A 24,663-nucleotide genomic window follows, 5' to 3' on the forward strand; every position below is an offset into this window, starting at 1 on the left:
TTTACAATGTTCATGGAGATTGTCATTTCACCAGTAGAAGGGCTAAAAACATTTTGCTAGATTTTATATTTTGACTGTTTAATTATTTTATTTGTGTGGTAAAAAACAGCAGAAGTTCAAATAGTGTCCTTATCTGTATTGTCCATATCATTTTTCTGAACTTAAGGGTGTTCGCTACTCTTGTTATTGACTTTTTGTCAGATATTCGGAATCCTCTAGTTTTATCCATGTAGTGCCAATAAAAATTTTGCCTGCTGACCCCTACTTTTCTTTTTATAATTTTGTTACATATAGTTTTAAAAGGCCATTTTTGAAAATCTTATAAGATCCTTGTTATTTTTGCAGTTTTTGAAAGAAAAAAGGAGCCAATGTTAAACGTATGAAAACTTTAGAGCGAATCAATTTCCCACCAAATTTTCAAAAGATTATATCTCTAAAACAAGGAAACGGACTTATCATTTTTTCTGCTTTTTAAATACCGTTATTTATAAACTATCAATTTATAATAGTCTTTTAAAAAGCTTGTTATTATGAAACAGAGGAGCAAACATCCTTAAAACCATTAATGTAAGGATTAGTATATTGATTTGCAATTGCCCAGGGAGTGATCCTTCAACCAAATTAATTGAAGATTTCTGCACATCACATTAGCACAAAAAATGCTATATCACAACAATCAACCATATTCAGGGCAACAGCAATGTGATATGACCCTCTTTATACCAGTCTGACACATACATTCTGATAGTGACATACAGTGGGCAAACCATATATTTCACCTGGAGACATTATTCTAACTCTAAGCTTATTTGTATTTGATCTTATCTTGAATGCAACATGCTTATCAGAGAACAGAAAATTCACATTTTTGTCCTATTGTTTGACTTAATCTGTGAGAAAAGCAAAGGCCACAAAATCCAGGACCAGCAGTTTAAGTTTTCCAAAAATCACAAATATTGTCTCCAATGTTTAGTTATGTAAAAGGTTGAAAAGGATTTGAAATACGAGTTTTGAATTTAGCAAACTACTTATCAGCCAAACCAAATTACTTTTATTATTTAAATCCAAATCTTGTCTTGAAACGTGAGATTTCTTAAATTTTTCAGGCCTTTGGAAATGCTAAAACAAACAGAAATGACAATTCCAGTAGATTTGGGAAGTACATGGACATACAGTTTGATTTTAAGGTATTTATTTTATAGACTAGCTTATACACTGAACAGATTTGTTTATGCAACACTCAGTTGAAGTCTGTGAAAACAAAGATTTTAGATAACACAACTTGAATCTTCCTTTTGATAAGTTGCATGATTAGAACTAAGTAATGATTTGTTTGCATGTAATTATAGTTCTTAATGAAAAGAAAGGGGCATAAGTTCATGATTGATGATAACTTTTTGATTTCCTCTATAGCTGCTTGTGTAATTGATCAGATTTATTGTATTAGTGTATTTTATCACCTACTTTTCCATCAAGTGATGTAATGATTTAGGTCTGTCAGTCATTCCATATGTCTCTGTTCAAGGAACAAAATTTTATACTTTATATAATTTAAAATACATAGCTTACTCTGAGTTACACTGAAACTTAAAATAGCCAACCATCATTAATAGTTGCAATACATTTCCTGTGAATCCCTTAACTTTTCATAGCTTTTGTTTAACCTATTTTAAAGTTTTATTACTTGTTTTATGCAATAAAAATATTCCAAAATACTGATAATCTGCAACACGAGAAATATAGTTTGAAAGATCAACTTCTAATTAAACTTTTGTTTTCTGAAATAAATATTTTCATATACATTGAAAATTATTTTTAATAGTTCGTTACATATCATTATAGTTACTTGTAAAGGATCATTTTTATTTTGAAATGACTAAGAACTCTCATTTAGGGAGGTCCAGTAGGGGGACATATATTGAACTACCTTTTGGAGAAGTCCAGAGTTGTGCATCATTCAGAAGGGGAGAGGAATTTCCATATATTCTATCAGCTGGTCCAGGGAGCCACACCCATGTTACTGAGTAAACTGAAGATTCAAAAAGACCCTGAGTTGTACCATTACTTAAAACAGGTTAGTAATATTATGTATAAGTTGAGGACACATTATTTAAATTTTATATTGTTTATAAATACATTTTTGTACATAAGAATTGCTACTTAAAATAGCAAAAAAAACCAAACAATGAATGTGTTGTATTCTAAAAATTTTGAGAGAAAATTTAATATACTGATAACATATGTTACAAGGGGAATTAAAAATACAATTGTAAGACAATAGTGGGAATAAAAATGTCTGCACAATGCACAAATTTAACAACTGCTCAACCATTAAAGAAAAGAAGAGTATTTTATTCAAATTACTTCTTCTCAGAAGTATATATTTGCTATTATCACAAACAGATGCTTTCCCAATGTAATTCAGAGTTAACACTTAGTAAATTCCTAAATGTGCAATAAATACTGATATGTTCTATGCAGTAATTAAAATATGGAATTGCACTATAGTTTTTTTAAAAACAAATGTTAACTTTCTTTGCCATAGTTTAAAAAGGGGAGAAATCATGAAACTATTGTTTTCAGTATCCTTTTAATACATTTAACTGTAGTACATCAGTTTTCCTTCAGACCACATGCCATAAAACAATAGCATTATGTGTATTTATACAGGGAAACAGTACAAAAGTAGATTCTTTGAATGACCATAAAGATTTCCATGCTGTGAAAATAGCCATGGAAGTTTGTGACTTCTCCAAACAAGATCAAGATGTAAGTCTATATATGTTCTCTGTAATCATTATTAAGAAAATCCTAAATGTAAAGGACCACCTCGATGGTCTCATGGTAGCATGTTTGCCTATGCTTGCTGTTGTGGCTGAGTCACACCAAAGACTGTAAAATTGTTATTTATAGAGTAAGAGCAAAGACTTATCCACTCGAGGTTAGAATAATGTTTCTGGGTAGGGTGACATGTCTCACTGTGGACTGTTATCTTGTGAACTACTGGGAATTTATATATGATCCAGGTAAACTTATCAATCCTTTAAATAAACTTATTCTAAAAGGTTACCAATTCAACACTGTAATTAGATCTTTGAATATTGTTTTTTTTTGTATGAATATTGATTTTGTTATCAGTAAATTAAAACCATACTAAATAGTATTTTTATACACATATGCACTTTCATGACATGGGGTCAATTACTTTTTAAAGAAATTAATTACATTCAATTACAATTACAAAATCTTCAATTAAATTACACATTGCATTTGACTTTTTTTACCAATGTAATTAATTACTTTCCAATTACTTGACAAATGTGATTAAATACTTCAATTACTTTTGAAAGGAAAATTTAGATAAAATATTGAAAACATGCATTTATTCTATGATATGTATATAAGTATCATACATTGCTTTATAGTAATAACAATTAGAACATAAAATGATGTTTCTGACATACATATAACAGTGTTCAACTTATACGAGTATGTACATTTTTGTATTTTAAAATATTACTTATTTTAGCATTCTACCACTACAGTTCACCATCATCAATTTTTCAAATGTTCCATCGATCAGCCAGCCTGCACCTTTCGGGCCTAAATGTCTTTCCAGAAGTCCTGAATAAATGTTCAAGCGGTGCAGATTTGGCTGGAATAGCCAAATATTGGGCTACTAACTTAGCTAGACGTTGAAAACGTTGACAGTTAATATACCAATATAAAAGGGGGTCTTTTGACATATTAATATAATTATCTGACAAGTATTCATCCATTTCTGAACTTGCAGAAATCCCTGAGATTTTGTCATATGTATATTCCCATCAGGAGTTACATGTACCTAGGGGAATATTTATTGCTCTATATTTGGCTTAACACCTGTTTAACATGCAAACATAACTGTTGTAAAAACAGTCATTATATAGTTTATAATAAAACAAATAGCCATAGGTTATATTTATTGATTGACTATTTCCTTTAAAGTTGATAATATGTTAAATCAATGTCTAACAATATCTTTCTGAATATACATGCAGATAACAAGCTAATTAAGGTATAAGACAGTGACTTACTAATGGTTTCTTTTAAACACAAATTATGGCAAGTTTCTACAATCTTTTCTTCTTTTTATGTCCCATTTATGGGCATTATGTTTTTTGGTCTGTGCGTCTGTTCGTCCGTTCATTCGTCCGTCCGTTCGTCCATTCCTCCGTCTGTCGCACTTCAGGCTAAAGTTTTTGGTCAAGGTAGTTTTTGATGAAGTTGAAGTCCAATCAACTTGAAACTTAGTACACATGTTCCCTATGATATGATCTTTCTAATTGTAATGCCAAATTAGAGTTTTGACCCCAATTTCATGGTCCACTGAACATAGAAAATGATAGTGCCAGTGGGGCATCCGTGTACTATGGACTCATTCTTGTTTATTTGTTTTTCATTCAATACAAAATAAAGAATCTTTAATGAATTCTGGAATTCAATATGAGGCCTTCCCTCAGTTATGGCCAGGTTGTTTGAGAGTTTTATGCTGGTCGTCATAACCATTAGTACAAAATAATTTAAACTACATTGATGTTAAAGTTTTCCATAATTTAGATACTGTGGATTCATTATTATTCCTGGGTTACAATTTTTCGTGGACTTCATTGTTATAGGTAAACCACAAATTTAAAAGTTAAGGTTGTACCAAACACGTTGACTAAAATTAATTGGCTTGTTTAATTTTCATAAAATTTTGACAAAATATTTACTTTGACCCTTTGACAAAAATATAAAAATTTCAAAAAACTTGAACCACATACTTCATCGGAAAAATTTCATTGGATATATAGCAGTTTGACAAACACTAATTTTGATCATTTAGAAGCTTAATATTTCCTCAACAATAGAATGCGATTAAAACGTTCAGCTTATTTTTACAGAGTTATCTCCCTGTAGTGTTATGTACCACCTTAAAACAAAGTACAAACTTCATATAGGCTTGTATACAAACTGGGATAACCATAAAATCAAATATAAAAGAAAGTTACAAATTTCTGCTATCCAAGAAAAATGTTACCCATGAAAACAAATGAATCTACAGTAAAATAAAATTTTGTTTTTCATTTTCTATTGCAGGCTGTGTTTTCTATAGTTGGATCAGTTTTACACTTGGGTAATCTAAAGTTTGAGGACACGAAAGATGGACAAGCATATATTTGTGATAAAGCTCCAGTAGAAATCATTTCACAGGTTTGTTTCTTTTTCTCTTGAAACAACAGTTGGAAAAGCCTATATTTGTGTCAAAACAAAGATTTTAATCTTAAGACCTCTTTCCACTTTACAAAATAAAAACTTTAAGTTTGCCTTAACATACAGCGAATCCTCTCAACTTCCTGCACTTACATGCAACAGAAAATAACGAGATAAATTTTAAATTGAATGTTGTAAAGATAAAAAAAGGTTGAACATAAGATTCCAATTTTAGCCTACGTCATCTTCTACACACACATATGTAGATCTTAATGATGGATCCTGATTCAGTTTTATGATGAAGAATCAGCACAAATAGTCAAAGACTGAGAAGATACCAAGGGGTAATAAAAAAACAAGTCAAAGAAAAAAAAAACCAAAAGCACAAAGAAAGCAAAGAAAAATAGTCCACAAAACAAACCAACTAAAGATTTGGCAATACCAACACCAGGAAAAACTAGAGGGGAACTCAAAACTAATTAATGTCAGAGTTAAAGTATGTTATTTATGATTTAAGAATCAATTTCTAATGTTTATTTTCAGTTACTGGGATGTCCTGAAGAGATATTGGTCTCTGCCTTACAGAACAAAACTATTGAAGCTAATGGAGAAAAGGTTTGTCCTCTAAAAAATATGAGATTTCTTTAAACTAAACAAATGAGAAAATACATGGGATAATCCTTACTTGCTTAAGTTTCAAACATTTCTTCTCGCGTGTTAAAGTTTCAAGTATTTCTTCTCGCTTATTAAGTTTCAAACATTTCTTCTCGCTTATTAAAGTTTCAAGTATTTCTTCTCGCTTATTAAGTTTCAAACATTTCTTCTAGCTTATTAAGTTTCAAACATTTCTTCTCGCTTATTGAAGTTTCAATTATTTCTTCTTGCTTATTAAGTTTCAAACATTTCTTCTCGCTTATTAAGTTTCAAACATTTCTTCTCGCTTATTAAGTTTCAAACATTTCTTCTCGCTTATTAAGTTTCAAACATTTCTTCTCGCTTATTAAGTTTCAAACATTTCTTCTCGATAAGAGATCATTAAAATGTAATTCTGTTTACAAATTGCAATATGCTACTGATATTTTGTGCATTTTTCACTTAGCAGTATTGTACATTACATATGAAAAAGTATTATGTAGAATTTTTCATAAAATAGCAGATGACAATGGATTATAATGTATTTAAGTGTCATTCTGCTTCAAAGTATTATTTTTTTTGTCTTCAGTTGAAATCCTCATTAACAAAGGAACAAGCCTTGTATGCCAGAGATGCCTTGGCCAAGGGAGTGTATGACAGATTGTTTACTTGGATTGTCCAGAAAATCAATGAATCATTGAGTAGTAGGGTAAGACAGTTTACTCATTACTTACTTTATTATTACACAAGAATATTTCATTTTTATATGCCAGACATAATTGAGACCTATTTATGTCCCATGTATTTTGGAAATTCTAAAAAAAAAAAACATTTCAAGAGATTAAAAATTTACTTTTTTAAAGATAAAAATTCATGGCAAAAATTTCATAAAAATAAATTTCAAGAAATTGGGGTAAACTATATGATTTGGTCAGAAATAAAGTTATATAATAATAAAGTTTTGAAAAAAATATGATTTTATTTTCAGAGAAGATCTAAATGTAATCTGATGGGATTGCTAGATATTTATGGTTTTGAAATAGTTGGTGTTAATAGGTGAGTGTTACAAATTATAAAAATTCTGACATGGGGAAATATTGATCATCAATTAGGTCTTTTTTTATGACAAATTATTCATGTTTGTTAATAATGTTGTTTAATGAAAAATTCAACGCAATCATGTTAATAGGTTTTTATACCCCCACTTGACAGAGTTGGAGGTATATACAAATCCTCATATACGTCTGTCAGTCACTTTTGGTTTACAGATGATCAATAGAAAACCACATTTTGAATTTAATTGAAATTTATTTGATCACTTAAGACAAGTTAAGTTCTGTTTTTGTGGTTTTCATTTTTATCCTTACAGAGTTATGGTACTTGATTGTATGAAAAGTTAAATTTTTTTTTATTTCCAGTTGATAAATGGAGATCCCCTTTGAAATTGATTGAAATTTTGATGGGATGTTTTGGAACACTAAACAAATCATGATCTCTCAGTTGCTGCAGGCTGCAGTATCTTTGATCACTTTGATTACCTCTCTAGTTACTCATAGCTTTAGATCCTGTGAATGAAATGAATTCAAGTAAAATTGGCTCTACCTCTTAAGGAAAAAGCATTTTGGATTGATAAAGACAGTGATCCTAAGTTTGTACTGGGACATATTCATAACACTACTTGCAAAATTCCGCCATGCAATGACCGAGTTATTGCAGGGCTGTTGGAGAAAATTATCCATGAAAATTGTAATTGCAAATTTGTTCTGCTCATGATAATATTTACCCCCATAAGTGATATAAGCCTGTAGTATAATAGATTTCTACTTTATATTTTGTAGTTTTGAACAATTTTGTATTAACTTCTGTAATGAGAAATTACAACAGCTATTTATAGAACTGACATTAAAATCAGAACAAGAGGAGTACCAGAGAGAAGGAATTGAGGTAAGTAAAGTTAATTTGACTAAATTTAATCCTTATATAGAAAGGGATATTCTATTTGAATGGATGTAAAGGGTATGAAGAGAAGTTTTATTTTTTGGACATGGTTTTGGTTTATTAATGGTTGTTTTTGTCTATTTGATGTATGCAAAATACTCTTATAAACTTACGTTTGTTATGGATAGACTTTGGAAGTCCCTAACAACCCACATCCATTTAAATGGAAAAACCCTAAAGTAAATTTGACTAAATTTCAACCCTATCATTAAGACTGCATATAATTCATTTGGGTCTTTTTTTCTATTTCAAGGGACATGTTTTGTTTCAGCAGTAATTTTTTGACATGATTCTAATTCAAAAGCATGCATATTTTAATTAGTTCAATCTTTGGTTAAAATGTAAGTTAAAAGTTGATTACTAGTAAAAAATAAAAGGGGACAATGGATCTCTGTCTAAAACCATTGTATGAACCTTGAAATAAATGTGTATTTTCATGTTCATAGTTACCTAATTTTATGTTTCAGTGGGAACCAGTACACTATTTTAACAACAAAATAATATGTGATCTTGTGGAAGGTAAACCGATTGGTATCATCACATTGCTGGTATGTATTAAAAATTTTACATCTGTTCTACGGTAATAATATTCTTTCAGAATTTCAACAATTAAGACATTCAGGTATTGTTAATAGTTAAAAGAAACATGCAACAATTTGAAAAGAAAACCACTAACTCAACTTTTCCAAATTTAAAAGCAGAAAATTGAAATATACATATTTTTTCCAACCATTTTTCATTTTTAAATGGATTATATCAACAACACTAATAAGTTTTATGTGTTTTATCATTACCACCCTGCATATCCATGGTATCCACTTCATTAGACGTTGGTTCACTCGCATCCATGAAGATATAATAAAGGATAGAAAAATCCCTGTTCTTAGTTTACAATTATTAAACTATGCCATGATGCAAAATTGGTCCTAAGAAAGATTTCAGTAATACTTTTTGTAAATTGATTGATTGTTGTTTGCTTAACATCCAATACCATTAGTAAGTTGAAACTTTTGGGTAATGATTTAATGTGCATAAATGAGATAGTTGTATAAGACAGGGTAGTAAGTACTGGTACTTGTGTTGTGAAACAGTCTTATTTTCAGACTGTCAAGTTTACACTTTACTTGAGTGACTGGGGCTCTTTTCACAAAAAATACTCGTAAGTCATGAACATTTCAGTATAACTTACGATCAATTTTAAATGTAAGATATTTTGTGAAAAGAGTCGCTGGTTTAAGAAAAGCTATTGCCGAAAATATTTGACAATTAATATAACATCTAAATACCAAAATTAGCATACAATTAATCACTCTGACAAATTTATTTCACAGGATGAGGAATGTTTAAGACCAGGTGATACTACTGATATAACATTCCTAGACAAACTATCTGAGACTATTGGGACACACCCACATTTCCTGTGCCATGCAAGAGCAGATAACTCTACCAGGAAGACCATTGCCAGAGATGTGAGTACATGTTTATATGTTTGTTAGTCCCAACCCCTCCCATGAGCTGGGACAGTGGTGTAATAATACAACATAAGAACATGCTGTAACCATCAATAGGAAAGGGCTTGACTCCTCAGATTGGTACTAAGCACAAACCAAATTGAAGTTTCAATGAATTTGAATCAAAATTAAGTTAGAGAACAGGAAAAAGATAAAGTTCCATGTATAATCTACTTCATTTACCTTAAAAGTCAATGTAATGAAAAAGAATAACGAATCCAAGAACTCAAATATTGAAAAATAATCGCTGATTGATCTAAAATCCATAGCAGTCAGTCACCATGACCTTTCAAATTTCTTTTATGATTATTTTATAATTCTTTATTACAGGAGTTTAGACTCATCCATTATGCTGGGGAAGTAACATATAATGTCAAAGGTTTCTTAGATAAAAACAATGATCTGCTGTTTAGAGATTTAAAAGAGGTAAGAACTAAGTAAGATAATTTATTGTTCAGAAATTTTAATAAGTTATGCATAGGTTCCACAAATCAGCTGTTACTTTGAATTTAGAAATGTTTGCCATGGGTTTATAATGCAAAAATTGTGACTGGACAGATTTTACAAAAATAAAAACTTGCATTTTAATTTTTTTAGCCTCGATTCTATGCAGGATTTCCTGAAATAATAATAAGTAAACTCACATGTTTGTCCTTTGTACAACTATCACACTTAGTCTAATAAATCCTCTCAAAAATTTCTAAAATATCAGTATTCAGATGTCTAAAAAAGGTTTCAATCTATGGAAATATAGTTACAGTCTTTTAAAATGTTAAATAGTTTTAAAATGTTATATTTTATGACTATACCACAGTGGAGATTCTGTTAAACATTACAGCTTCTCTAAATTGTACCGATTTTCAATAATGATAACCAGATTTAGTCTGTTTCCAGTAAAATTATTCTGTTTCCAAATGTATAACATATATAACCATGTGTTTATAACAAGAATAGCCAGTATGAGGTTTACATTACAGGCTATGAGTGAGACATCCAATCCTATTTTGTCCAAATGTTTCCCTAAATCAGAGTTGTACAACAAGAAGAGACCAGATACTGTAAGTTTAACTCACAAAAAAAAAAAAAAAAAAAGTTTAACTCACTGTTTCAGAATTAAAGGACTATGGGTAATTTCCTTGTTCCTACCTTAAATGAAAAAAACATTACACCTTTTTAGCTCACCTGGCCCAAAGTGCCAAGTGAGCTTTTCTCATCACTTGGCGTCCGTCGTCGTCGTCCGTTAACTTTTACAAAAATCTTCTCCTCTGAAACTACTAGGCCAAATTTAACCAAACTTGGCCACAATCATCATTAGGGTATTTAGTTTAAAAAATGTGTCCGATGACCCCGCCTGCCAACCAACATGGCCGCCATGGCTAAAAATAGAACATAGGGGTAAAATGCAGTTTTTGGCTTATATCTCTGAAACTAAAACATTTAGAGCAAATCTGACATGGTAAAATTGTTTATCAGGTCAAGATCTATCTGCCCTGAAATTTTCAGATGAATCGGACAACCCGTTCTTGGGTTGCTGCCCCTGAGTTGGTAATTTTAAGGAAATTTTGCCGTTTTTGGTTATTATCTTGAATATTATTATAGATAGAGATCAACTGTAAACAGCAATAATGTTCAGCAAAGTAACTTCTACAAATAAGTCAACCTGATCAAAATGGTCAATTGACCCCTTAAGGAGTTATTGCCCTTTATAGTCAATTTTTAACCATTTTTCGTAAATTTTTGTAATCTTTTACAAAAATCTTCTCTGAAACTACTAAGACAAATATAACCAAACTTGTCCACAATCATCATTAGGGTATCTAGTTTAAAAAATGTGTCCGATGACCCCGCCCGTAAACCAAGATGGCCGACATGGCTAAAAAATAGTACATAGGGTAAAATGCAGTTTTGGCTCATATCTCTGAAACCAAAGCATTTAGAGCAAATATGATGAGGATAAAATTGTTCATTAGGTCAAGATCTATCTGCCCTGAAATTTTCAGACTAATCAGGCAACCTGTTGTTGGGTTGCTGCCCCTGAATTGGTAATTTTAAGGAAATTTTGCCGTTTTTGGTTATTATCTTGAATATTATTATAGATAGAGATAAACTGTAAACAGCAATAATGTTCAGCAAAGTAAGATCTACAAATAAGTCAACTTGACCAAAATGATCAGTTGACCCCTCAAGGAGTTATTGCCCTTTATAGTCAATTTTTAACCATTTTCGTAAAGTTTTGTAATCTTTTACAAAAATCTTCTCCTCTGAAACTACTAAGACAAATTTAACCAAACTTGTCCACAATCATCATTAGGGTATCTAGTTTAAAAAATGTGTCCGATGACCCCGCCCGCGAACCAAGATGGCCGACATGGCTAAAAAATAGTACATAGGGTAAAATGCAGTTTTTGGCTCATATCTCTGAAACCAAAGCATTTAGAGCAAATCTGATGAGGATAAAATTGTTCATTAGGGCAAGATCTATCTGCCCTGAAATTTTCAGACCAATCAGGCAACCTGTTGTTGGGTTGCTGCCCCTGAATTGGTAATTTTAAGAAAATTTTGCAGCTTTTGGTTATTATCTTGAATATTATTATAGATAGAGATAAACTGTAAACAGCAATAATGTACAGCAAAGTTAGATCTACAAATAAGTCAAATGACCAAAATTGTCAATTGACCCCTTAAGGAGTTATTGCCCTTTATAGTCAATTTTTTACAATTTTCATAAATTTTGTAAATTTTTGTAAATTTTTACAAAATATTTTCCACTGTAACTACCGGACCAAGTTCATTATAGATAGAGATAATAGTAAGGAGCAAGAATGTTCAGTAAAGTAAGATCTACAAACACATCACCATCACCAAAACACAATTTTGTCATGAATCCATCTGTGTCCTTTGTTTAATATGCACATAGACCAAGGTGAGCGACACAGGCTCTTTAGAGCCTCTAGTTTTGAATTTACATTGTTTTTTTCATGTTTTTTAACCAATCACAAAGTTTTGGTGTACACATTTGAAAATATTACCAAGACTGAGTTGGATTCTGTAAAGGTAAATTCATAGTCCTTGCGTTCTGTATTTGTTTCAGAATTTTTCTCAGAACAAATGTAACAATTCAAAGAGTTTATTTTTGATATTTGCTTTTACTTTCTGAACAAAAATCATGTTGCTTGAGAGTTCTTTAATGAAGGGAATTAAAACATTTAGAAAGTGATTTTTTTCGATTGATTAAATATTCAAATTTATTACATCGAATCACACTGTTGATTTGTAAGCTCTTTTAACTTTTATCATGTTTATCATGCAGTGTGAAAATCAGTAGTGTCTTTCATCCACCCCTCATATTTATTGCTGAAACAGTTCAGGTAGAATAGTCAGAAATTAATAGCAATGATAAAGTTAGATAGTCACATGTTGTCAAAAGCGTATACCTTGTTTTATAAGGAGAGCTCTGTATATTTCAGGCAGGGACCCAGTTTAAAAATAGTTTGTCACAGCTGATGGTTATATTGATGTCAAAAGAACCTTCATATGTCAGATGTATTAAACCTAATGACTTCAAAATGAGAGGTTAGTTTACAATTTTGCCTTCCCTAAGAAATACTAAGTTCCCAAATTTCCGCTAGTGTGATTTTTTTTTAACAGATCTTCTGATCTCCTTTCGAGCCTAATATTCACCACTGAAAGCAGAAACATTTCCTCTATTTTATAGTCCTTATGAATATCTATAATTTCTGGTTTTTTTTTTAACTTTTTATAAGGACTTTAACCAAAAATTGGGATGTATTATGAAAATTTCATGAAAATTGGGCTTGATCAAGACCATTGAGAATATTTTGAAAAAAAATTGTTTTACACAGAATATAGAGCAAAAGAAATTGTCTTGGGAATCTTAATTTGGATTATGATGTTATGCTTAACCAAAAATTGTTGTTCTCAGTGTTTAAGGCAGTATCAACATATATACAATAGAAATATCTTCAAATTTGTAACTATAGTAAGTAGGACAGAGTAGTTGCTAAATTCCAGCTTGAAGTCAAAGTTGAAAAACACTGGAAATTCTTCTTTAATTTGATTGAAAACTTCTTGTGCTCAAATTATAAATGACTCTTGTTTATAATTCAGTTTAGAGTACAGTGGATTCTTCTATTTTCCTGGGTACCAATTTTCAAGGTTTGAGGAAAACTTTCATTTTCATGGAAAATTTGATTTTGTGGTTTTGCAAAAGTTTGTATACAACCCAACAGAAAATTCGTTGAATGTTTAGATTCATGGTTCACCCATGAAATCCTTGTAAGTTAGTTAGCCAGGAATAATAAAAAAATCACAGTTAGACAACAATATTTAATTGAATACTGATATAGTTTCTTTTATTTACAGGTGTTTTTGATGAGAGAATTGTGCATCATCAGGTGAAATATTTAGGTCTAATGGAGAACCTTAGAGTAAGGAGAGCTGGCTTTGCTTACAGGAGACCTTATGAAGTCTTTCTCAGAAGGTAAACTCATTTTCTTTAAACATTTCTTTGACCTTTTTTATGAGTTAAATGCAGATTTTTGTAGGTTTTAAATAATAGGAATGCACATGATGAAGTCCATCACCTTGCAACAAATAAATTTGGCCAGTTATACAACATACTGTAAGTATACTGCTAATGTTTTACCCAGTTTATTTAGGGACTTGATGCTTCAAGTTTTTGGGTAAAGATTGCATGTAATGCAATCAAAACCCTATGGTGCTGACTTGATATTTATATCTTCCTAGGCTGATAATACCTGTGATACTTCAAACAAAATAGTGCAGTGAAGTGGTCATTAGTTAGATCCTATCCATTCAAAGTCATGCAATTTATTGATGATATGTCATAATTTGATATTTAAGTTATAATATGATGTGTATTTGAATTACCATACTTATCAAGAAAACATTACGTAATGTATGGTGTATGAATCTGTTATAAAAAATAGGTTGAATACAAATGTACAATCATGCACAAAGAAAGATAACTCTAATTCATTTTTAGCTCACCTGGCCCAAAGGGCCAAGTGAGCTTTTCTCATCACTTGGCGTCCGTCGTCCGTCGTCGTCGTAGCCCGTCGTCGTTAACTTTTTACAAAAATCTTCTCCTCTGAAACCACTGGGCCAAATTTAACCAAACTTAGCCACAATCATCAGTAGGGTATCTAGTTTTAAAAATGTGTCCAATGACCCAGCCAACCAACCAAGATGGCCGCCATGGCTAAAAATAGAACATAGGGGTAAAATGTAGGTTTTGGCTTATATCTCTGAAACCAAAGCATTTAGAGTAAATCTGACAAGGGTAAAACTGATAATCAGGTCAAGATCTTTCTGCCCTGAAATTTTCAGACAAATCTGACAACCTGTTGTTGGGTTGCTGCCCCTGAATAGGTAATTTTAAGGAAATTTTGCAGTTTTTGGTTATTATCTTGAATATTATTATAGATAGAGATAAACTGTAAACAGCAATAATGTTCAGCAAAGTAAGATCTACAAATAAGTTGTCATTACCAAAATTGTCAGTCGACCCCTTAAGGAGCTATTGCCCTTAATAGTCAATTCTTTTACAAAAATCTTCTTCTCTGAAACTACTGAGACAAATTTAACCGTACTTGGCCATAATCATTATTAGGGTATCTAGTTAAAAAAATTTGTCCGATGACCCCGCCTTCCAACCATCATGGCCGACTTGGTTAAAAATAGAACATAGGGGTAAAATGCAGTTTTTGGTTTATATCTCTGAAACTAAAGCATTAAGAGCAAATCTGAAATATGGCAAAAATGTTCATCAGATTTAGATTTATCTGCCCTGAAATTTTCAGACGAATCTGACAACCCGTTGTTGGGTTGCTGCCCCTGAGTTAGTAATTTTACAAAAATTTTGCAGTTTTTTGTTATTATCTTAGATATCATTATAATATCTAATATCTAATACTATTAATTATGATATTAACCTTATTTTACATGATTTCCAAAGCATCAGTAAATCCAGGTGAGCGACACAGGCTCTTGAGAGCCTCTAGTTTTAACTTACCTAGCTAGATACAATTCAATGTTTTATTTAAAAATTCACAGAATTGTAAAATGAAAGCAATCTTTACCCTTCAGTGCTCACAAGTGCTTTGATAACTTTTATTTAAAGACCATATAAAACTTTTAAAACTAGACTAAAATATTTCCTTGTTTTAAACATATGAAAAAAAGGGAGGAGTTGAATATATGTCAATGTGACAGCAACCTAAGAAAACAAGAAATAAGATAAAGACATCTAGAAGTTAACATTTAGTCTTCAATGAAAGACAGGTTCCCATAAAACATGTCATTATAAATCATGTTTAAGGCTTATAAGCTGTAAATGAATTCCATATTTTTTTCTAATTATTAAAGAAACATGATAATGAATATTGAAATCTTACAAAATTAAAACATTGGAATTAATTTTTTTTTAAGGTATAAATGTTTATGTCCAGAGACATGGCCTCACTACAGAGGTTCAGCCAAGGATGGTGTAGAGATATTGGTACAACATCTAGACTATGATCCAGAGGAGTTCAGACTTGGCAAGTACGTATACACTTTGAAAAAAAGGATTGCAATATTGTTGATAAGTGGATTATGGCCACATGAACATGTTCGTTATTAAATGTAGGTTAGATAGTCTTGGATAGAAAAGAAAATTGAGGTTGATAAATCTTGAAATTTAGCAATTGCCTTTACACAACAATTGTGTTCCCTTTAACTGTGTTAAATAGATATATATTAGAAAGTCTCTGATAGAAAATAAATAAGGTTGAAAAATCTTGAATTTTTGCAATGGCCTGTACAGGACAAATTGTGTTTCTCTATAATTGTGCTAAAGTAATATATATTTGACATCATACAGTTATATATATATATATCTTTATTCTCAATAAACCATATACATAGGTATAGAGAAGACATTTATGTACAATTTTTACAATAAGACAGAACAAACCAGACAATTGATAAGACAATACATGAAATAAATTTTAGCCAGGAGCACATATACCTGTGTTGATAATCTTTATAAATTTACAAAGTTTAATCAGTTTTGATTTGTGTTTTGAAGACATAATCTGCTTGTACTTAACAATATTTGCATTTTTAAAATAATAATGTGACATACAATGTTTCCTGTTTTCTTCAAAGTATTTACATTCTAATATGTAATGAAATTCATCACCAATGTCATTTTTATTACATAGAAGACACAGTCTATTATTTCTAACTATATTGTTCCATCTACCCTGTTCAATAGAGAGCTTGTGATTTGTGGTCCTAAATCTACACAAATCAATAGATAGTTTGTTCCCAAGAATTTCAAAATAATCTTCTTTTCCAAAAAAATCTTTAAAAAGTTTATAATTAAGTGCTTTTGGTGAGTTTTCAAGCAGAGAATGCCAGACTTGTACAAACTGATCTTTAAGTCTTAGCTTGATGAATGAAACTAACCATTTGCAATTTATAAATGACTGTGTTTCCCATACATTAGGGATACCACATTCATTTAAAATAGTCTTAACTCTGTTTAACCATGAAAAATTCACATTTTCATTAATAGACATGTGATAACACAATTTATATAAAGTATATGATAGTTTGGTCACTTTACCAGAATTTAATTTCCCCCAAAATGAGATCAATCTAGTTTTTATGTCCAAGTCTATAGGATATCTTCCAAGCTCCCCATAAATCATGTAAGAGGGTGTTGATGTTTTCAGACCTAATAATAATTTACAAAATTCCAGTTGTACCCTTTCAATTATGTCATTATTTCCAATACCCCATACTTCACAACCGTACAGTAATATTGGTTTCACCATTTTATCAAATAAGTCCAACTGACTACATATAGAAAGATTATGAATACGACCTAGTCTTAACACTTCGTAAAGAGCCTTAGTGGCCTTTTCTACGTTAAATTGTTTTGTTTTATTAAAATTGCCTGTTCTTGTTAGAATAATGCCCAAGTAGTTAAATTCATCAACGATATCCAGTTTTTTTTCATTAAAGAAAAATTGAAAATTACATGATGGTTGTCTCCTTGAAAAAACCACGACCTTTGTTTTATCAACATTTACTTTTAGCCTCCATACATCTGTGTAATCTAGAAAACAATCTAATAGTTTTTGGAGTTCAGTTGTGGATTCGGCCATCAACACAGTATCATCAGCATACAGAATAATAAAAAGTTTTAAAATATGTCAAGTTTTTCTTCAAGCTCTGTTGACACTGATTTAAGGCCCTCTATATTACAGGTTTGCAAAAATCAAGATCATTCAAAAATAGAGAAAAAAGAAAAGCCGATAAATTTTCGCCTTGTCTAACCCCGTTACTACATGGGAAAAAAATCAGACATGGAATTGTTATATGAAATACACGACTTAGTACCTTGATACATATTAACAATTACATTATACATACATCCATTCATATTATTCAAAAGCATTTTGTACCACAGTGCGTCTCGCCAAATTGTGTCAAACGCTTTTTCAAAGTCGACGAATGCACAAAATAGTTTTTTCTTTTTTAATTTTAAAATTTCAAATAATGAATGAATTACAAATAAATTATCAATTGTTGAATAACCCTTTCTAAAACCACATTGGTTTTCGTTTAAAATCATAAATTCTTCAGAGAAAAGATTTAGTCGCTCGCATAAAATTGATTTAAAAAGTTTCCCCATATAACTCAAAATGGTAATAGGTCTAAAATTTTTGGGGTCCAACTTGCTACCTTTATTTTTATAAACAGGCTTAATGTAACCAATTAACCAACTGTCAGAAATAATACCAGTGCGAAATATAACGTTAAATAATTTTTCGTATAATTCAATGAATATACCAGATGACGACAATTTAGTAATAGGGATGTCGGGTTGGTCTCTTTTTTTTCTACTGTTCAACAATTTCCAATACTCTTTTGAGTTATTGGATCTCAATACGTTTATTTTTTTAGCCATTTTTTTTCTATGTGCAATAATTGCTTTATCTAAAGTTTTTTTGTATTGTTTCTCCGAAGATTTCATAATTTGGCAGTTTTGTTCTGATCTATTGTTTTTAAATTTTCTTTTGAGCTTGCAATAATTTTGGCGAGCAAATTTACAGTCACTGTCAAACCATTCTTTATCCAATTTTACTGGCTTGTTTTTAGATTTCTTTGAACCACTAGTTTTAGTAACCCCAAATGTTGCCTTGACAGAGTCCAAAAATAAGTCACACATGTTATCTACAATCATGTTCAATTAATTTTTTTTTCATATTTGCTTCAACTTTATCAATTTCTTCAATTAGAGCGTATACTCCTTCCACATCTATCCCATTTTGAAAATCTAAAGTTTTATCATTGTCCCACTTTTTGATCTTTTCTGGACGGTTACATGTATCTGTTCCAGCATTTAAACACTGATTGTTTTCAACATCTTGCTTAGTGCTCGCCAAAGTTATCTCTAATGGGGAATGAACATCAGAATATAAAGTAGAAAACTCAAGTACATGAAAATTAGTAAAATATTTTAACATCTCAGCACTACTAATACAATAATCTACAATACTGCTATTTCTACATGTTAATTTACCATACTGTCTATCATCACCAATTCTACCATTTACAATAAATAAATTGTTTCCTTTACATAAATCTAACAATCGTTTCCCGTAGCCATTTTTTACCCTGTCCAAAGAATTTCTTTTCTTTGGTATATTAAATTCATCAAGCATATACACTTTATTCTCTATAAAATCGGTTAGATTATTGGTATGTTTATCATTATGTATAATAATAAAATCGTCGTCGTCTGCTGTTCGTCCGTTAAAATCTCCTAGTAATGACACATATTTATAAGTATTAGAAAAAATAATATATTCATTTTCTAACTGACTGTAAGCATCTTGAGATGAGTAGTTTGTGTATTCTGGAGGAATATATACTATGCCAAAAACTATATCATCGTCAATACTAAGTAAATCTGACGATACTTTGAACCAAAGAACAAACTGACTGTCAGTTGTTAACCCTTTAATTTTATTTTTATTGCAGTTACAGTGATTGTTGTTGGGACATTGTTCAATCAATTATGAAAAGGAGTAAATTAATGTTCTGTAATGGGATTTCTATTCATTATGTTAGCATGAAAAAAAACAATTAATAATGGTCATTGAAAATTTCAGAAGTTCTAATTAGCTGACCTGGCAACATTTAGGGTCTGGTTTAAGACCATAACATTTGAAATATTTTTTTTTCATTTAACAATTTTAAAAACAAAAAAGCATAATGAACTCTTGAACTTTTAAGTTATTTTGTTAAATTAGGTACTTTAATGGTTCTTTTATTTTCTGTGCAAGTAATGTTTTAATATAGATTTATGTTTTTCGTATAATTGTAGGACAAAGCTGTTTATAAGATTTCCTAGAGTACTGTTTGCAACAGAAGATGCCTTCCAGCACAGAAAACATGATTTAGGTAATAACAAATCCTGTTTTATATTCTTAACTGATAATTCTAGCAAAGAAAGAAACATTTATTAGTTCTGCCTCTGACAAAAATCCTGGTTCAATTGATCAATCTTTTCTGTGTTTAGTGAATTATATTCAGTATTTATACAAGTCAGTTTAATGACTCATAGAACAGCAAATATTTTGCTCTTGTATTAAATACTAGGTTTGAATTCTGTTAGACATCAGAGTCTTGATGACTTTTTTGTTTTTCGGTTAAATGTAAGCCTAACTGCCATTAGCTATGTTTGATGAGGGTTATATGATTAAAGGTCCTTGTGTAAGCCCAAACTGCATGTTTGGTATTGACTTTGACCTTCTTTGAAAATATTAGCCTCGTCATGATCATTATAAAGGTGATATTTGAGTGTTGACCCTAGTAGGTCTGTAAATCATTGATAATTAATTGTAAAATTACAGTTGCTTATCAAAATCAAAGTGAACCTGTTGGTATGTATTGAAAGTATACATGCATTTATATTCAGCCTTGTATCTTTTTAGCGACAGCTGTGCAGGCACAGTACAGAGGGTTTGCACAGAAGAAGAAATACAAAAAACTTAGATCTTCAAGTAAGAATGAATTACCTAAATGCTTAAGAATAATAATATTAATATGACATTGGTCAGGTTCAATGTGAGGTCAAATGAGAAGACATTCTAGAAAAAATATAATTATTAAATAAATCAGAAAATCAATGGTTTTATCATTTCATTCAAAAAATGATCATCGTTATCTCAATAATATACACCAAGAAAGAAATGAAAAAGAATTTGTTTATTATTTTTTTTTGTGTTTCATAGACAGTTAGTTTATTTATTTAATGATTTTACAGGTGCATATCCAGGATGTTTGCTGAAATAAAGCAGTTGTGGGAGTTAAAAAATCGGAAAAATGCACTAAAAAATAACACAAATTTTTAGCTAAAAACAGGGACAGGGCTTCCCTGAATATGTCCATGTTTTTCCTGATATACAGCTAAATATATGAACAAATTATATTTAGTATTTATAAGAGTGAATATTGAAATGCTGATATCTTTTAAAATTAATGCCTTTTGTAGACATTATACATTGTCCAAAGAGGAGAAATATTTAACAAGGAATTTCATATACTGTGGATTCATTATTATTTGTTGGATACCCTGGAACCACAAATTTAGATGTTCAATGAAATGCAAATTTTCTATAAGAATTTATACAGACATTGTTAAAACCACGAATCAAATATTCACAAACATGCATGTATACCTAGATCCATGAAAATTGTTACCCACGAAAATAACCCAATCCACAGTAGGTTCTTTAGAACAGTTTGAAACCAGAGGGTTATTGATATACCAATTTTGTAATGTTCTTCTTTCAGCTATAATATTGCAGAGCTACTGGAGGAGATATCAAGCCAAGAAACTGATGGAGAAAAGAAAACATGCTACACAAGTTATACGCAAGTAAGTGCTATGGTCATTAATTTGAATTTCACTTGATTTAAAGCAATTTCATTCATTTCTGTGGGTATTGATTTTTCTGGATTGAGGAAAAATTGTATTTTCATGTCTTAACACGAGTCTGCATACACGCCTCTAGAAAGAACATTTAAATTTTTGATTCACCTGTACCAACTAAATGCCTGAAAATTGGTATCCCACGAATAAAAATGAATCCACACTAAATCCTTTATAGGGTTTCTGGAATAGGGAAAATTTCTTGGGCAAGATCTGTTTTTTTCCATTAATGTATAACTTACATGTAAAACTTAAATACTAAGTACACCTGTACATTAATAAGTATAGCTCTGCAAGTATAAATCTTAGATCAGGGAATTTAAAAAAGTATAAGAAGTTTTTTTTTTATGAATCCTAGTGAGATATTATAACTAGTTTGGTATGTTTACACCTTACATAGGATAATAATGGGGTGGGTCATGTTTTCTGGTCTGCATCATCCTGCAGTCCCATTTCAGGTTTTGGTAAAGGGTATTTTACAATTTGTCAATAGTTGTGGTCATATCAAGAGTACATATGTTCATGATGAAGTACTTGCAAAGTATGTGATAAATTTGTGTTTTTATCCAAATGCTGAAGACTCTTGATCTCAGAGTCAGAATTGTTTGCCTCCATCATTGATAGCATTTTCAAATAAAAACAGCTATTTCTGTAAGAAATCCCTTTATGAATGCCAGCAGCTCCTTTAACTAGTTACTCTGGTATACTATAATTTTAAACGAAAAATGTTATGTAATTGCCGATGAATCTGTTTATAGAGTAAAAAGGATTTGAAGAAAATAGATCATTTGGAAAGAAAGTGAACATTTTCTGATGTAATATAAGTTCTATGAATGTTCGTCTTGATATACAGATTTGCAAATATAATTATGAGTTTTCTTTTGGTATTAACACAATCTGTTAAAAAATTGTCTTAAAATGAAATTTTCAAGTTCAATGAATTTAGTTTTGTATATTTTTAGATTTATCAATGGATTTATACACAGAAAGGAAGCAGAATGTGATGAGAACAGAGAATTTATACAGTGTACAAAACACAATTATCTCTATAAAATACAACGGAATCTACCGAAAACTGTTCTAGACAAAAGCTGGCCATCTGCACCATCCCTTTTACAAGAGGTAGCTTTTGAAAAAACATGGTTTCCCTGGCTTTTCATGCTGCTGTTAGTGCTCTTAGCCATGATGGAATCTTAGTATTAACTCATGAAATAGCCAATAGGGCTGAAAGTGGCGTTAAACACCAATCAATTAATCCAATAGCATCTAATATATTTCATTCATCCATAAAATTAAATCTAGAAAAACTCTTTATACTATCAAAATTATATAGTCGTATTTATATTTCTCATCTTTGAAATGGATTCAAAAGTAAACGTGTATGTAGTATGCATCTACAAGTTTAAAAATTGTGTATTTTACTCATAATATATAATAAAATATTATCAATAAAAAAAAAAAAGATATACTGTAATTCAGAAATTATTGCATGCATTTATTATTGCCATTTTTGAAGAATGATCAGAAATGGGAGTATTTATAGGATAATTGCATTTTTATACGCCCGTCAAAATTTTAGAGATATTGAGTTTTTGTAAAAAAAAGGGGTTTTCGCATGTCAGGCTGTATGTCAGAAACTATTTATGATTATTGCATAAAAATTCACACACAAGACGATGGGTGTATCATGCGCTCATGGGGCAGCTGTTTATTAGAAGAAGCTACATACAGATATATGTATTTGATAACAGAATGTGAGTTCTTATTATTGTGATACTCAAGTAGTCGCATTATTCACATTAATAAAATCCTTGCAATAATTTCTGAATTTACAGTTCATTCGACCATCATTCTGAAGTTCCCCATTTATATTTATTTATTTCAGCACGAAAAAATTTATATCTTAAGATACAGAAACAAATGACTAAAATTAAACTTACTTCAAATTAATAAATCATAAGAAAATACAAATATATGCATACAAATAAGTACATCTACCTGTCAGAGGGAAAGCAGACTTGTATAGCAGCAGAAAATTAATATAGTTCAGCATCCAAGAAAAAAGGGAGATAACTTTTAAACTTGAAAGTTAAGAATGAGATAGTGATTTTCTTCCCAGATTTGTGTTTAGATATGGGAAAAAGAATTGATAATGTTTTTTGGCAATTCAACTATATAACTTTATTATCACCTGTAAATACTTTTGCAATGAAAGGAAATGTTAAATATTGATATATTATATATATTGTTTTTCAGGCATCATCCTTACTTCGAACATTGTGTATGAAAAACCTTATATTGAAATATATGAAGAAGGTCACACCTGGCTATAAATCAAAGGTAAATAAATCATAATTTGGTAATGCTATAAAAATTGGTATTTGTTTTTTTTAGATCGCCTAACCCAAAGAGCCAATTCAGCTATTCTCATTACTTTGCATCCATTTTTGTCATCTGTTAACTTTTACAAAAAAGTTTTCTTTGAAACTAATGGGCCAATTGAGACCAAACTTGACCACAATTATCCTTGGTGTATGTAGATTAAAAAAAATAAATGAGTCTGATAATCCCAATTGCCAAACAACATGGCTGCCAGGGATAAAAATATGACATAGGGTTAAATGCAAGTATTGTCTATTATCTTGAAAACCTCAAAGGTTGAGAAATACTGATGGGGCAGACAAGTTCAGAATGTCAAGATCTACCTGCTGTCTCTTAGTCTAAAGGCTGTTACCAAAATGATTATGTGATGTTCAATGGAAGGTTTAATAGGTAGATGGTTGTAATTCTTACATTCGGTATAACTAAAACTTGATATAGTTTGCAAATGTAAAAAAATTGTTATTTTATGTTTATCATCTTTTTACAGATGGAAGAAAAGGTAGAAGCAGAATCTCTATTTAAAGGAAAAAAATCCTTGTATGCTGACAGTGTCAAAAATATGTTTGAAGACAGCAGATTAGGTACTTATGTAAAAAAATCCTGTGTACACATATGTCATAATGTTTGTAGACATTTATACAATGTCACTCAAAAAGAATGTAAAACACATTGTAAATATTCAGATACAAGGTCACCCAAAAAGAATGTAAAACTCATTGTAAATATTCAGATACAAGTCACTCCAAGATAATGTAAAACTCATTGTAAATATTCGGAGACAATGTCACTCAAAAAGAATGTAAAACACATTATAAATATTTAGATACAATGTCACTCAAAAAGAATGTAAAACACACCGTAAATATT

General features: G+C 30.4%; 1 protein-coding gene across 1 annotated transcript in view; it reads left to right on the plus strand.

Moving 5' to 3' along the window:
• LOC127710478 (unconventional myosin-Ic-like) overlaps positions 1–24,663 on the plus strand; it is a 55,527-nt gene that overhangs the window by 21,002 nt on the left and 9,862 nt on the right. The window contains exons 5-25 of the mRNA XM_052216354.1: positions 1,107–1,187; positions 1,895–2,074; positions 2,671–2,769; positions 5,122–5,235; positions 5,779–5,850; positions 6,458–6,577; positions 6,857–6,924; positions 7,707–7,812; positions 8,334–8,414; positions 9,198–9,335; positions 9,708–9,803; positions 10,355–10,435; positions 12,845–12,950; positions 13,761–13,878; positions 15,849–15,962; positions 19,804–19,880; positions 20,414–20,482; positions 21,276–21,360; positions 22,377–22,536; positions 23,671–23,754; positions 24,284–24,377. Coding sequence (XP_052072314.1) covers positions 1,107–1,187; positions 1,895–2,074; positions 2,671–2,769; positions 5,122–5,235; positions 5,779–5,850; positions 6,458–6,577; positions 6,857–6,924; positions 7,707–7,812; positions 8,334–8,414; positions 9,198–9,335; positions 9,708–9,803; positions 10,355–10,435; positions 12,845–12,950; positions 13,761–13,878; positions 15,849–15,962; positions 19,804–19,880; positions 20,414–20,482; positions 21,276–21,360; positions 22,377–22,536; positions 23,671–23,754; positions 24,284–24,377 — 2,143 coding nt within the window. The remainder of the gene's footprint in view (positions 1–1,106; positions 1,188–1,894; positions 2,075–2,670; positions 2,770–5,121; positions 5,236–5,778; positions 5,851–6,457; positions 6,578–6,856; positions 6,925–7,706; positions 7,813–8,333; positions 8,415–9,197; positions 9,336–9,707; positions 9,804–10,354; positions 10,436–12,844; positions 12,951–13,760; positions 13,879–15,848; positions 15,963–19,803; positions 19,881–20,413; positions 20,483–21,275; positions 21,361–22,376; positions 22,537–23,670; positions 23,755–24,283; positions 24,378–24,663) is intronic.

The sequence above is a fragment of the Mytilus californianus genome, unplaced genomic scaffold, assembly GCF_021869535.1.
Source record: "Mytilus californianus isolate M0D057914Y unplaced genomic scaffold, xbMytCali1.0.p SCAF_8, whole genome shotgun sequence".
Classification (NCBI taxonomy): Eukaryota; Metazoa; Mollusca; class Bivalvia; order Mytilida; family Mytilidae; genus Mytilus; species Mytilus californianus.